Raw genomic sequence first — 13,939 nt, forward strand, 5'->3', positions numbered from 1 at the left:
CTCCGGGTTGCTAGCATTGAGAAGTAAGGTTTTGCCTCTGGTTGAGCACGCAGGCAGGCAAAGTGGAGCGACAGGATCTAAGCGTTTGCACATATCACGTACCTTCGTCATGTACCATGCCAAATAAGCGAAAGGACTGACAACGTCAAAGAACAGCGTAACCTTCGGACGTGCCATCTTGGTTGAGAGTGAGGTGCTACTTAGGCGAGGGTGCCTATGGATGTTGCTAACGGGACCAACGCCTCGCTATTCACGCAAACAATGACGATACGTCTGACATTACCTGTAGCATTGGGTTTGAGGTGAGACCATACCGTCGCTCACGATGCACATGATGGCGCTCTTCTACCGGAGCCGAGGTTCATGCTGAGCGCGGGGCAGAGGAGTCGTGGTCGACAAGGGCAAAATGTGTCAATGGCGAGCATACGGATGAGGATGTGGAAGGCATCGAAATTATGGAAAGGAAGCAAAGCGGCTGTGGGAGCATAGTCCAGGACAGAAGGAAGAGTACGTGGGTGGTGAGAGGAGTGCCTGATTAAGCTGCTGTCGCCATAGGCTTGGCAGCCGCTTTCCGCCTCTCCCAAACCATGATGTAGCTCTCTTTCGTCGCCAACAAATCAGCATTGACCTTGTCGACGTACAGATCCTGCATCTCCCACCACTGTTGACTGTCGCCACCTTCCCTGACTTGCACCTTCCAGACCTTGCGCTCCGCTTCACCCTCCACAGAGTCATCTCGCACTTTGACGCCTTCATAGGTGATGTTGGCGACCAGATCGTAGACGAGAGGTTCGCCCAGCGGATGACATTGCGGATTGGGCTCCACATAGGGCGACATATCCAGTGCGCGAGGGTTGAATGTTACGATTGTAGGATTGCGCTGAGACTGTAAGAACTTGTTGGGCTGGAAGCGCTTGATGTGCATTATTAGGTATGCGGGGAGTGGGTGGAGTAATCGGTAACGCATTCGCGTGTTCATCCTCTCTTGCGCAGTGATGCCGTTGTACTTTTGCAAGACCGTCGACAGCGGAACTTGTGGGATGATGTTCTTCTCCGCGTCGTCCTGGAACAGCGGTGCAGGCGGCAGGTCGAGCGTAAGTATCATGAAAGGTGTGGACTGCGATTTGATTGCAGCGTCCTCGAAGCGCAACCTGTCGCCTGCATCCGCATGCGCAGTGATGGTTTGCGACTCAACGCGTAGTTGGCCCTGGAAGATCTTCTGTACAAGCGAGCTTCGCGGCTTCGTCTTACTACCGCCTAGGGACAAGTGTAGGTGGTTGAGGAACCAGCTGAGAAACTCCACGGGATCCGCTTGCTCGGTGAGTAGAAACTTCTTACTACTTCGCAAACTGATCTCCTGGATGAGCTCGTGCGGTGATACATGGCTCTTGAAAGCTTTGGGATTCCAGATTTTGCGTGTTAGTATGCTGAATCGCTGCGCTAATTGCGGCTTGGACGACAAGTCTTCCAGCATGAAGAAGTTTCGCAATGGCGGCACGTGCACAAGCGCCTGGACAACGACATTCAGGTAGTCGTTGGCCTTGATGTTGTTCATGCCGACAAAGCCTGGGATGTACTTCTTACCGAAGAGATCCCAGCTTGGCTCTTTCCGTCTGTCAAGCGCTTTGACATCTTCCGGCGCGAACCGTGGGTCGACCACTATCTTGATGTCATCCAAACTTTTGCTTTTGACTTCGTAGCCTTCCGGTAGAACGTAGACCCTTTTTGTCTCCATGTTGATGTAGACATGGTGACCTATTTCGAGCGCATGGAAATAGGCGGGCGTCTTCGGGCCTCGTCCGGAGAAGTACTTGCCGCACACTAAGCAGGCGTACACGTTGATGTTCGCGAGGGTTATAGAGCAAAGCTTTTCGAAGTCGAAGTCCATATTCTTGCGGGATATGGTATCGAGGTAGAGATCGGAGTAGCGTTCGTCGGGGGCAGCGGGCCGGCTACTGCTGCCTCTGGGCTCGTCGATGTCGTCCTCTTCCTCGTCCGCAGTCCCATCTTCGTGATTTTCGTGACCAGGAGTGCGCCCGCTCCCCTCGCCATTTATTGTACCGTTACCGTCACTGTCGTCGTTCTCCCGCCATTCAGAGGACGCCGCTGGAGGCGCAGGTCGCGAGTCGCTACGATTTGCGCCATTCTGTAACCTCGCCTTCTTGGATGCTGGCGAGTCCGGCGCACTCGCTAGCGTGTCTTCTGCTGGTCTTTTTGCCATGGGGCATCGACAAACCACTGCACGCTCGCTTGAACAGATGCATGCTACATGAGTCGCGGCTTAGTGCTTTATTCGGGACCGGTCGCTGCCGCCCCCGATCCGCCCCCGTCAACTTACCCTTAACACCTAACAACATTGCACATCAAATGCTCAAATCGGTCTCATTGCCTGTGAAGACTTGCTTGCGGCAACCAGTGCGCATTTATTGCATCACACTCTCTACTGTTCACTTCATGCCGTGCTTTGAGAACACCCCGTTATCCTTGCCTCCCACGCTAGACAGCTGGCCTGGCGCACGAAAGTACATGTAACTAGCTTCGACACCAGACGGCGCCATGCGGCTGTGACACTACCCGCATTCTGGCGACATGGCCCCTGCACGCAACAACCATGCATTGACGAGGGTCTACCATGCATATGCGGCTGAAGCGTGATCAGGTTTGGTCAAATGTGTCTCCTTCAGCATCTGCTCGTCTTCCCTTCATATCATACGTATGTTAATGTAGCTCGACCATCCTCTTCTCTTGAACATAATTCAACCTTAACATCTTAACTGTCGCTGTGATATAGTTCTTGCATAGGTTGCGCTCCAAGATCGTGAACATGGCTTCTGGCAAAAGCCCAGCATCGGACTTTACTAGAGTCTGGTCAAAAGCGCTCAGCGAGTTCTATGGACATACAGATATCAACCTGGAAGATCCGTCGATTGCACACCCACAGAGCGCAGAGGAGCTGATCGACTATTTGCACACCGAACACGAGGAATTCGGCCACGATACGAAGAGCTCTAAGTTCACTGAGGTCATGAAGGGCGCCATTGGACCGTTCAGGTTCCTGACTAGCACAGTCGGAAGCACTGCGGCTACGGTACGCTCTGCTACTTATGTCCAGGAGTACGCTAACTCTTCTAGATGTTCCCTGGTGGCTCACAGGTGTTGGCGGCGGTAGGGGTACTGGTCAATGTAGGTGCTTTCATTGCACTGTCAAGTCAGCCATCTGACGCAAAAGCTTAGGCGGCTCAAGGCGTCACTAAATCGTTCGACGCTGTCGGTGGGCTCTTTGGTCGAATCGAAGCCTTTACCCACCGGATGAGCGAGGTTAGCCATGAGAGATTGCCCGAGAACCTAATTCCCATCTACCAGGCAATGCTTGTCAGCTTGCTGAAGGTTTGTGCTCTTGCAACGAGGCTGAGCTTCAAAAGCCTGGAGGGGGTCAAGCCTGGCGAGCCCAAATTCTTTCGGAAGCTGAAGAAGATGGCAAGGCCTGCTGTTTCGAAGGTCGCTGAATATCTTCGGCAGCTTGCCTTAGGCGGTAATGCTGAGATCGATAGTGCAATAGGTGAGCTGCAGTCGCTAGTAGAGAATGAATCGCTCATGATGCAAGCCGTCACCTTGCGGAAGTCCACTCGCATTGAGTCGGTTGTTGTTGACATTAAAGGCCTCAACATCAGGCTGGACAAGGCAATATACGAATTGCAGGCAGACAGTGGCGAGATCCGTTTCAGAATTACGATCATGCAGCAATCCCTGGACAGAATCGAGGCCACATCGGGCACGGCTGCTACTGCAGCTGTTTCCACGAAAGAAATCATCACAGAAATGAAGCTGACAACGACTGCTATCAAAGCAGCTCAAAGCAAGCAAGCGACCAAATCAGACATGGAAGCGATGACGGCAAAGATAGACAAGCTCTTGGAGAAGGCTGGTGGTTCGACGACACAGCAGTCAGCATCCGCGCCTACAAAGGCATCAGTCTCCCGAGAAGCGAAGCAGCGTTCCAAGCTCGAACTCGATCTTGGCGTCAAGGCGGCCAGAATGGCGAGTACGGCCATCTTTGATCGGATGAATGACGATCCTGGCCGCATGGATGGCACCGTAAAGCGGGTGATGCAGGAACGATCCTTCCAGCAGTGGCTTGATGGCGAAATTCCAGTTCTGCTTGTCAGCGCGGACTCGGGCTACGGCAAGACGTACTTGGCCAGTGGGCTCATCGATGAACTACTTGCCAAGTGCAAGCAGGGTACCGAGTCCACGCACAAGTCGGTAGCATACTTTTTCTGCGATAAAAGCCAGGCGGATCTTCGATCCGTGAACACTGCTCTTCGGGTTTTGGCGTACGGGGTTGCGCAGAACGACAAGGTGTATGCCAAATACCTGGCAGATCTGCTCGAGAAAGGCAAGCTCAGGGCGACGGGAGATGGCTCATATGGCGTCGCCGAAGAAAACCCTCCAACAACTAATGCAGACGAACCGGACACAAGCACTGGCTCGGACCCACCTACCGAGGCACTACCTGACATTGTGCTCGCTGACAGCCTGTTGAAGGCCGTACCAGAATCCGAGCAGTCTCAGCCCACTCAAGAATTTACGACTGATGGCGCGTCGGATGAACAGCCGAACACGCAAGAAGAAGGTCCGGGAGAGCAACCAGCTCTTAGAATTCCGGAAAGGCTTGATCAGATGGTACGCTCTCTGGCCGACGGCACACCACTGGAAGAAGAGTACGAGGATAGTATTCTACGCTCGACTGCGGCGGTGTGGAAGATACTGTTCCCGAGCTACTTTGACGACGAATCTGGTACGGCCTACCTCTTCATCGACGCCATCGAGGAGTGTTTAGAAGCACATATGCTTGCCCTCATTGCTGCTATAAGGACGTCAGCTCCTAGTAACACGCCAGCCAGCCCCTCGAAGGTACAAGTGATGTTCTTCCTGAGTTCCGATACCGCTAGACATATCGTACCCGTTCTTGGCTCTTCCACAACACATATCCCTCTGAACGTGAGGCACACGGAATCTGATCTGGACCACTGGGTCGTGCGTCGTCTTCAGTCTGCTTGGAAGGGCAAGCTTGTACGAGAGCAGTTATCTCAAGAGGTCAAAGAGAAGATAGTTGAGCATTGCAAAGGGAACTTTCTCATGGCAACCCTCCTATCAGAAGAGATATGCTCGCTGAGCAGGGAAGACGTGATAAGAAGGACGCTTGCATCGCTTCCTGTAGATCTTACGGCTGCAATGCTACTAATAATTGATCGCTTGTCTCGGCAATTATCGGTTGAGGACTCTGAAGATCTACGTGTAAGTCGATACATCCCCGCATCCATCAGCTTTACTGACGGTTTACAGGACATACTGGCATGGATAGCTTGCTCACACCGCGAACTGAATCTTGCGGAGCTCGACGCGCTGCTAACGATGCGGCGACCGTCAGGGGCCGCCCTGATCGATCTTGAAGATCGCCTACGCCGCGCCCTTGTTTCACTATTCACTGTGTCCGGTGAAAACACCGCCGCTGACCAGTCCGCAGAAGACAGATTTAGAAAGCGATGTCAAGTGGATACCCGCAACTCCGCAAGTGACTACGAAAAGAAGGGAGCCCATGGCCGCGAGTCCGAAGTTGTGCTGTCCGACATTCCACCAGCGGAAGTGAAGCTCAAGCAGACACTCTTACGAATGGCGCAATGTTGGGTACAGATTAGCCATAATCGTCTTGCCGAGAAGATACAGGAACGTCAAATACAAGCAGGAATCATAGGCTTTTCGACGCAAAGTATGCAGGCCATGACGTTATTGGGCTGTCTAAAAGCACTCTGCAATACCGCCGGCCTTAAAGACCGTGAGACGGTTGCCCGAGCCTGCGGATATGCCGGAGCCTACTTGCCCGAGCATCTCAACGACGTCGCAGTCGAGGACGTGGACGGACCGATGAAAGCGCAGATCGGCCTCTGCTTGGTCCGCCTGCTTCGCGACGATGCGTGCATAGATAGGTGGGTTGGAGCTGCTGCTAGCTTCCAGACAAGTGACTACCTGCGCAGTAGCGAGGCACGTGGCAGGATACTGCTCTGGCTCCAGGACCCTGACGTACAAGAAGCGCTCATACCGGAAGACAAGGAATGGACCGCAGCTGTGCTGCGTAGCCCTATCCCAGTCATGTTCGAAAGGGGCAGCTCGTGGCCACGCACGGTCGTGGTTAACGGTTATTGATGAGGTTGATGCGTGTTTCGAGTTCCTCAACACCTTGCAGGTGAGAACACAGGTTGACAGGACACCGTTGAGAACATTGCTTAACGTGAGCCTGGCGTAGTACCTTACAGCTCGCGAGAACTCGGACTTTCCGGATGAAGATGTAAACTTGGCACTCGCAGTGGCCTCTAGCGCTGACATCGTTCTTCTTGCGGAGCGAACAGGCTTGACTCAGAATGCGTTCTGGTAAGCACTGTGAGAGTGTTGATGTGCCTCCCAGGCGTGAGAACTGCGTAGGAGAGAAGTCATCGTAGTGATTGGAATACCGCTACAGTTGTGTCTCGCCCTCGCTGCAACACTTAGCGTAGTATTGCCAACGCAGTATTCTCGTTCAAAATTGTAGACAGCGCAGAAACTGACATAAGGACTTAGGCATGCCAGAGTTGGACTAGCTCTCCGGGAAGCAAACCAATACGAAGCCTCCGTGGCCTATTTCAAGAAAGCTGTCGAGGCAGATGGCGATGACGGCCTTTTCCGCGCTGGCCTTGCGCGCACATATGCTGAGCAGCAGGAATGGAGCATAGCAGCCACAGAGATGGCCCATGCGATCGACGTCCTGATAGAGAACGAACAGAACCAACGGCCATGGCTGGATCTTGATGTCCCTCGCGCGGTCTACCTGCTCGAGGACCAGCAAAATCTCGCTTCGTACTACATGCAATGTAACAATTGGCAAGCAGCTGCGGACACCTGCGAGAGAATGATCGCTCACTGGGAGGCCGTCTCGAGTATTATCATACCAGTGTACTGGACTGATATGGTCAGCGCGGTACTGTACTACCTCGGATTGCTATGTGAGAAGAAGGCCTGGCCCCGCGCGATTGGCCTACTTGAGCGAACCAGCAATCATCCAAAACGGTTCGAGGAGTCGTTCCTAAGCTGTTATCAATACATGCTACAAAACCCGGAAACACTTCAGCGACTGGCTTATGAAACTGGAAACCTGGCTCTTGTCGATCGTCTGCCCAGTAACGCTTTCGTGACTGCTGGCCGTTATGGCTCGGATGGGCAGACGTCCTTGGTCCGGTACGAGTGGGCTATCCTATTTCTACGGCTTGATTCGAGCCGTGTTCATGAGGCGATCGCGCTTTTGGAGGCGGTTCTGGAAGATGAAGAAGTGCTTGACGCTACCAATGGCTTCTACTGGCTTAAGGATCAAGCTGAGAGAGAATTAGCTAGAGCCTTTTTCGACAAGACACTGCATGCTCGCGAAAACGACAAGTGGCAGGACGTGGCAGTGTATGCGGATAAGCTTGTGAGACTTGTCACATCCGACATCGATGCCAACGGCAAGATACTGTTCGGTACAAGGGAGTGTTCGAAGACCCTTGCCGCATGGGATAGAATCAATGGACGTCCTAGGCGGGCCCGCCAGTGTGTCCGCACTGCAGTGACTCTTGGCATAGATATGCTCTCGGATACCGACCCCGATAACGACTTCACCGCATGGAACTATCTTTGTGATGCACTGCTTGCAGTTGGCGATACTAAGGGAGCCATAGCCACCGTTAACATGCTCCGGCAAGGCCTACTCCCTGAGCCTGTGGCAGAAGGGAGCGAGCCGAACGACAAGGAGGGCACACAAGGCGAAAAAGCGTCAAAGATAGACCACGAATCTATCACTGACGAGACTGATATTCCCGCCAGAGCGGACCCAGGGAAGAATGAAGGTGCCAATGGAAGCGCGCCCAATGGCGAGCAGAACGTGTCATTTCCCGATACCAACTCCGCCTCTACAAAGCGAGTGCACTTTTCAAGCGATGCACAGCCAGCTAAAGAGGCGAGCGAGGAAAGCATCGGCGACAATGAAGCAATCCCCACAGATGAGAATGAGAAAGCCGCAACGGCTTGCACCACTGAGCCCACCGCCTCTGGAACGGTCCATTTGCGGCAGTAACCATGACCACATCGCAGTTCCGGGCATCAAGGAAAAGTACCCTGGCGGTGTGATCAACGTTGATGGCCAATTCGTAGACGTTCAGGATTGGGTAAATGCGCTGAAGGAAGAATGGGGCTACGGTCAGTAGCAAGTTTATTGAGCGGCTGCCGCTCTATCGCCGATGGGGAATGGCACCTAAGAACCTCAAGCTTCGAATCGCCATCATATCCGTCGCCGTCGTATACGTCGCGAACGCAGCGTAGCGTAATCGATTCAGCTTACCATGTCAGAGGAAGAACCAACGCAAGGTCTGAATCTGTATGTGCGAGGCCCAGTATAGTCTGTGTAATCATTCCCGAGTGCGCAAGTGAGGCAGGTCTGAAGTGCGGATCAGAGCGTGTAAGTGATTTAGGACTCACTAGCACCAGTCTTCAAAACAGTCCAAATGATCAACCAAGCAGCGCTGATCTCCTTGTCAGACGATGGCATATGTAAAGGACAGCAGGTTTGTTCAGGGCGGCACTACGCTACTTACATGACGCTTCTAACACCATATCTGGGTGTAGACTGAATGATCCAGCATTCAGCAAAGGCAGCAGTCTTCACAAGCTCCCTCCTGGCTCTACCCATTTTCTTGACATCTGAACCATCACTGCAGTGAGGTAACTCGAGCAAAGCTGATCTGCACCACGGTAACGTCGGCGAAATGGCACCGGCGAAGAAGGACCCTATGAAAGAGATACGCAAGCAAGTCGCTGCCCTCCAGCGCGCACGTGTGGTATCCAATGACTTTTCCATACATGGATGCATGGTGCTAATGTAGCACAGCCGGCGAGGACAGGGTCAGCATTCCACATGCTAGCTGAGAAGAACAAGGAGTATGAGCAAGGCGTGTCCGACCGATCCAGTGACGATTACGCAAAGCCGACAAGGGAACGTGAGAGGCCACCGAAGGTTATGATCTGCCCCCCAAATTAGACGGAATATGAACTGACAAGGTCATAGCCGAACAAAGTCGTCAAGCCCAAACCTGGCATCGTCCGTAAGCCAGCCATCACAATCATCGAGCTCTGGCGTCCCGCAGGCGGAGAGAACCCAGAAATGAAGTGCAAGGCGAAGGCTCCAGAGGAAATCACGGATACACTGGGACTGGCCCGGGTCTCCACGTGGCGGTTAGAAGCGTTTCAGCTTGCTGTCACTAAGCTGATCAATGTGCATGGGGCCTCCGAAGCGATAACAGCGAACGAGCTGGTTCATGGTGGCGAGAGCGTGACGGATGTGTTTGTCAGGTTTCGAAGCGAGCTGGTGGCGGAGATGGTAAAGGGAAAGATCGACGGTGTGATGGTGGAAGGGAGAAAGCTGCAGGTCACGTTCGCTTGATACGTAGGGGGCGCGCGCGCTGATGGCAGCGTGACGAGAATGACATCGAAGTCGGGACCGACGGTCAATATGTCCCAGCACTAGAGTATGCTTGATCGCCGTCACGTTCGGTATGAGCTGCTGATGCAAAGTGCGTACACTTCACCTCCCCGCACAGTGCAGTATGAAACCCCAACACCGCCACCACTCAGAACTGACCTCATGATCTTGACTCGTTGTCTACCGCAAGCACCAAAGGCTTCTCCTGCGGTTGCGCATCCAGTTTCTCAATATCTTCTTTCGACAAAGCAAAGTCGAAAACGTCGGCATTCTGTGCTATACGTCCAGGATTGTCACTTTTCGGTAACGGCGACCAACCCTTGTCTATGCAGTACCGTATGAGTACCTGGGTAGGCGTCTTGCCATGCGATTTTGCGATCTCATTCAATGTCGGGTCATTGGCCTTCTGGTTCCGCACAATAGGGCAGTACGCTTCAACAACGATCCCATTCTTCTTGCAGTACTCCACCACTTCCCGCTGCTGTAGCCATGGGTGGAGCTCAAGCTGGTTGACAGCAGGTGGCCAGACTTTGGCATAGCTCTTCAAGTCCTCAAGATGCCCAATGCCGTAGTTGGACACGCCAATGCTCTTGAACTTGCCCTCTTCGTGCAGCTTCTCCATCGCGAGCCACATCTTCTTCCTTGGCTCTGCTCCTACGGCAGCGTTGTGTATGAGCATAAGGTCTAGATAGCCATCGTCGCCAGCAATTTTCGTGACACTTCCCAAACACTTGTCGTACGTTGATGGGACGTCTGCTGCAGCTTCCCATATCTTGCTGGTGATGAAGATCTTCTCCCGAGGGAGGTCTGACTTCTTGACCGCCTCGCCAACCTCTGCCTCGTTGCTATATCCTTGCGCAGTGTCGATGTGTCTGTAGCCGACCTTCAGTGCTTCCAGACACGACTTGACTGTGAGGTCTGTAGGGCTGTCCCAAACACCGAAGCCTAGAATGGGAAGCTTGTGACCTGTCGGGAGCTTGAGCGTCGAGTCGATGTTGAGTGTGGACGACATGGCCGTTCGCAGAGTTCGTGTCGCTGATTGTATGAGCTTCGCCGTTATGCACGTGGATTCTCCAAACTTGTTTCGCTTCGTGCTGTTCTGTAAATGTTTGTGCAACTTGAACCCCGCATAGTTCTACCACTCAGACACCTGAGCCGATGATGCAATCGTGCATAAAAAGTGCATTAGCCTGCTTGAAGTTTATCCGGTACCTGACGGCGTAGATTTTGTGCAAGAGCCTTGAATGTGAGCGTTTGCGAAAATGGTGCTCGAAGCAATACGATACAAGCCAGGCAGCTTGCAGATCCTGAACCAGTTGAAGCTGCCCCATCAAGAAGAGTACGACGAGGTCAAAAACTCAACAGATGGCTGGCATGCTATTAAGGAGATGCGCACCCGCGGCGCACCGGCTATTGCGATAGTTGCCGCGCTGTCACTTGCGGTTGAGCTACAGACGGGCGCCGTCTCCGACCAAGCAGAGGAAGTCAGCGCGTTCATCATTGAGAAGCTCGATTACCTCGTAACGAGTCGACCGACTGCGGTCAATCTTGCCGACGCTGCAAGAAAGCTGAAGAAGATCGTTGAGTCCGCCGCCAAGCATGCCAGCAGCACTGGCGATGCCGTGAAGAAAGCATACTGTGATGCTGCAGCTCAGATGCTGATCAGCGACGTTGCCGACAATCAAGGAATTGGCAAGTATGGTGCTGCGTGGATCGAACAGCAGGCTGGAGGCGGCCAAGTCAGCGTGCTTACGCACTGCAACACCGGCTCTCTAGCCACGGCCGGTTACGGCACGGCGCTCGGTGTGATCCGCTCATTGCATGCAAATGGCAGCCTCAAGCGTGCCTTCTGCACAGAAACTCGTCCATACAACCAAGGCTCCCGGCTAACGGCGTTCGAGCTCGTCCATGACAACATACCAGCCACCTTGGTTACTGACTCCATGGCGTCCGCCCTCCTGCGACTAAGAGGGCCAACTGAGCGCATTGCGGCCATTGTTGTCGGCGCTGATCGTGTTGCCGCAAACGGCGATACAGCCAACAAAATCGGAACATACCAACTCGCCATCACCGCCAAGCACCATGGTGTCAAGTTCCTCGTTGCAGCTCCGAGAACGACCATCGACCTTCACACGAAGTCGGGCGCTGACATCACCATTGAGGAGCGGCCAGGCAAGGAGATGACTTTCATTAAAGGGCCAAGATACGACGGCGTCGATCTGGATTTGTCGCAGGTGGAGACCGTCAGCATTGCGGCGAAAGGTATCGACGTGTGGAATCCGGCCTTCGACGTGACGCCGGCCGAGCTCATAGATGGCATAATTACCGAGCTTGGCGTGGTAGAGAAGAGCGCAGAAGGTGTATTCGACCTTAGTTTGGCAATGGAAGCGCACAACGAGACCGTGAAGCCGACCAGTGTTGGCGGTTTATAACGGATTTATATCGTTTCCAAGGTTCGGTCATTTTGCGCGTTGGAAAGCAGCCTCGGACTATCAAATCCAAGTGCACGATGTCGCGTTGGTTCATTGTTCGATTGTTCAGTCAAGGCCGCCCTGCGGCAGTGGAGCCGCCACCAACTGCTCGCTGTGCTTTCATCCTTTCCACCTCTTCCTGATCCTTCTCTGCCTGCGCCAACAGCGCCTCAATCTTTGCCTCCATTGAGCTTAATTGACTTTCAAGCGCTGTGGCTGTACGTTCGCCCTTTGCTAGTTCCTGGAATGCCTATAAGCTGTTAGACAAGCGTGTGGCGAGAAGCGCGGTTTTACAGGCCTACCTTGGCAAGGTCAGCTTCATCAGCGCCATTCGCCGCTGCTATCGGTTGCTCTGGCGCCATTGCAAGCAAGCGTAGAGCGGTACACTGATCGCTTGGTGGCTATGGTGAGCTTGATAGTGCTGCGCTGTGAGGTTGACAAAGCCTTGGCGTCGGAGCGGAAAGTAAGAGCGTCCGAGGCATCTCCAGAGCACGGATCGGAGTCCGCTCATTGATGCCGGACTCCGACGTTGTTGATATGGTAATCAATGACCATAATCAATACATATACAGACATATCGAATCGTCTTCGCATTGCCGTCGCATTGATGGACGGCACGATAGTTTCAAGACCGCGGCTTGCAAAGATGGAGTCTCCAACAACAACTGGGTGTTCAAATCGAGCTCTCGCAGCACTTTACTGTGCACGGCGTGTATACCAGAGGTTGACAAAGAAGCGAGGACCTCGTGCTACTTCACTCACCGCAGAAACGATCAACCTCAACGCCGCTTTTAACGGGTCGCCCTGCGACCTCTACGAGTACCTTAATGGCGTTCATGCACGAGGCAACTTCTTGTACCTGGCCTACGGATCCAACCTTTCGAACGAGACGTTCCGAGGCAATCGCGGTATCAAGCCGATCTCGCAGATCAACGTCCAAGTACCATCATTACGGCTGACGTTTGATCTACCTGGTATACCCTATTCAGAGCCATGCTTCGCCAACAGTGGGTCGCGCGATCCAGAGAACGACAAGCCTGCCCAGCCGGACAATGCCGCTCTAGACGAGAAGACGCCCTTGTTGACACACGCATGGCAGCAGAAGGGACCATACCGCAAAGACAGATGGCACAAAGGCCTGATAGGCGTGGTCTACGAGGTAACGGCGGAGGATTATGCGCACATCATCGCAACAGAAGGCGGTGGATCCGCGTACCACGATATCGAAGTTGACTGCCATCCATTTGTTTCCACTGACCCTAGCAGTCCCGTCCCGCAAAACCCAACACTACCCGCGTTCAAGTCACACACGCTCTTTGCACCTGCAGCACCACCAGGCCAGGACCCCCCCAAGTATGGTGGGCGTCTTCAGCGTCCGGATACTAGCTACGCGCAACCTTCGGCTCGCTACCTGAAGCTCATCGCGGATGGCGCAGCAGAGTTGGGCTTGCCGTACGAGTATCAAGACTATCTGCACTCTATACGTCCGTTCACGGTCACAAGCAACAAGCAGCGGGTGGGACAGTATGTGCTGCTCTCGGTATGGTTGCCAATTGTGGTACTGGTGTTCATGATGATACGGATGTTCGAGGATGAGGATGGGCGGCTCCCGCAATGGATGGCTGAGTTCAGTGGCGCGGTATTCAAGGGTGTGTGGTCAAGCTATGACGCCTTCTTCAAGCCGATGTTTGGAGATGGTGAACGATCTATCGCAGATGGTGGGGATGATGTGGCGGACAGTGATAGAGATTCACAAAGGGCAGCGGAGCGAATGCTTGAAAGAGGCAAGCAGTCCCAGCAAGTCTACGACGTAGAGAAGGCGATGCATGTGCCAAGTGCACGGTAGTCCAGACGGTAATTGAATCTTTCTAAGAGCACCTCATTCCCGCTGAGAAGCAGCGTCGAACTACCCGTAGGTGAGGTCACG

The 13,939-nt window shown here is 53.5% G+C and overlaps 8 protein-coding genes across 8 annotated transcripts; 5 read left to right on the forward strand and 3 right to left on the reverse strand.

Moving 5' to 3' along the window:
• Nucleotides 1–107: 107 nt before the first annotated feature.
• Nucleotides 108–2,510, reverse strand: BAUCODRAFT_39392 (uncharacterized protein). Its single transcript, XM_007683197.1, has one exon. The coding sequence runs from the start codon at nt 2,219–2,221 to the stop codon at nt 536–538; it is 1,686 nt and encodes a 561-aa protein (XP_007681387.1). The 5' UTR covers nt 2,222–2,510; the 3' UTR covers nt 108–535.
• Nucleotides 2,511–2,824: 314 nt separating this feature from the next.
• On the forward strand, nt 2,825–6,204 carry BAUCODRAFT_127159 (uncharacterized protein; the record flags this gene model as incomplete). The annotated part of the gene is made up of 4 exons (XM_007683467.1): nt 2,825–3,088; nt 3,133–3,183; nt 3,235–5,298; nt 5,347–6,204. 4 exons carry the CDS (start codon nt 2,825–2,827, stop codon nt 6,202–6,204), a joined length of 3,237 nt encoding a protein of 1,078 aa, XP_007681657.1.
• Nucleotides 6,205–6,491: 287 nt separating this feature from the next.
• BAUCODRAFT_319350 (uncharacterized protein) lies at nt 6,492–8,335 on the forward strand. The gene has a single exon (XM_007683468.1). It carries the CDS (start codon nt 6,779–6,781, stop codon nt 8,138–8,140), a length of 1,362 nt encoding a protein of 453 aa, XP_007681658.1. The 5' UTR covers nt 6,492–6,778; the 3' UTR covers nt 8,141–8,335.
• Nucleotides 8,336–9,077, reverse strand: BAUCODRAFT_319349 (uncharacterized protein). Its single transcript, XM_007683469.1, has 2 exons — nt 8,658–9,077; nt 8,336–8,585 (listed from the first exon to the last, which is right to left on the reverse strand). The coding sequence occupies exons 1-2, from the start codon at nt 8,930–8,932 to the stop codon at nt 8,531–8,533; spliced, it is 330 nt and encodes a 109-aa protein (XP_007681659.1). The 5' UTR covers nt 8,933–9,077; the 3' UTR covers nt 8,336–8,530.
• On the forward strand, nt 9,078–9,601 carry BAUCODRAFT_319348 (uncharacterized protein). Its single transcript, XM_007683470.1, has one exon. The coding sequence runs from the start codon at nt 9,224–9,226 to the stop codon at nt 9,500–9,502; it is 279 nt and encodes a 92-aa protein (XP_007681660.1). The 5' UTR covers nt 9,078–9,223; the 3' UTR covers nt 9,503–9,601.
• Nucleotides 9,602–9,701: 100 nt separating this feature from the next.
• On the reverse strand, nt 9,702–10,553 carry BAUCODRAFT_80063 (uncharacterized protein; the record flags this gene model as incomplete). Its single annotated transcript, XM_007683306.1, has 1 exon — nt 9,702–10,553. One exon carries the CDS (start codon nt 10,551–10,553, stop codon nt 9,702–9,704), a length of 852 nt encoding a protein of 283 aa, XP_007681496.1.
• Nucleotides 10,554–10,678: 125 nt separating this feature from the next.
• Nucleotides 10,679–12,306, forward strand: BAUCODRAFT_319460 (uncharacterized protein). The gene has a single exon (XM_007683471.1). It carries the CDS (start codon nt 10,804–10,806, stop codon nt 11,971–11,973), a length of 1,170 nt encoding a protein of 389 aa, XP_007681661.1. The 5' UTR covers nt 10,679–10,803; the 3' UTR covers nt 11,974–12,306.
• Nucleotides 12,307–12,865: 559 nt separating this feature from the next.
• On the forward strand, nt 12,866–13,729 carry BAUCODRAFT_45010 (uncharacterized protein; the record flags this gene model as incomplete). Its single annotated transcript, XM_007683255.1, has 2 exons — nt 12,866–13,019; nt 13,077–13,729. Coding segments are annotated over 2 exons (807 nt in total), but the record flags the coding sequence as incomplete, so codon positions are not given.
• Nucleotides 13,730–13,939: the final 210 nt, after the last annotated feature.

This window comes from Baudoinia panamericana (assembly GCF_000338955.1).
Source record: "Baudoinia panamericana UAMH 10762 unplaced genomic scaffold BAUCOscaffold_15, whole genome shotgun sequence".
NCBI classification, from domain to species: Eukaryota; Fungi; Ascomycota; class Dothideomycetes; order Mycosphaerellales; family Teratosphaeriaceae; genus Baudoinia; species Baudoinia panamericana.

What these genes read in the sequence shown, in the direction of transcription:
- BAUCODRAFT_39392 (XM_007683197.1), bottom strand. Translation starts at nt 2,221, where the DNA reads ATGGCAAAAAGACCAGCAGAAGACACGCTAGCGAGTGCGCCGGACTCG.
- BAUCODRAFT_319350 (XM_007683468.1), top strand. Translation starts at nt 6,779, where the DNA reads ATGGCCCATGCGATCGACGTCCTGATAGAGAACGAACAGAACCAACGG.
- BAUCODRAFT_319349 (XM_007683469.1), bottom strand. Translation starts at nt 8,932, where the DNA reads ATGCATCCATGTATGGAAAAGTCATTGGATACCACACGTGCGCGCTGG. An exon ending in TATGGTGTTAGAAGCGTCAT is followed by an intron (nt 8,586 to 8,657) that starts GTAAGTAGCGTA and finishes CAAGGAGATCAG; the next exon opens with CGCTGCTTGGTTGATCATTT.
- BAUCODRAFT_319348 (XM_007683470.1), top strand. Translation starts at nt 9,224, where the DNA reads ATGAAGTGCAAGGCGAAGGCTCCAGAGGAAATCACGGATACACTGGGA.
- BAUCODRAFT_319460 (XM_007683471.1), top strand. Translation starts at nt 10,804, where the DNA reads ATGGTGCTCGAAGCAATACGATACAAGCCAGGCAGCTTGCAGATCCTG.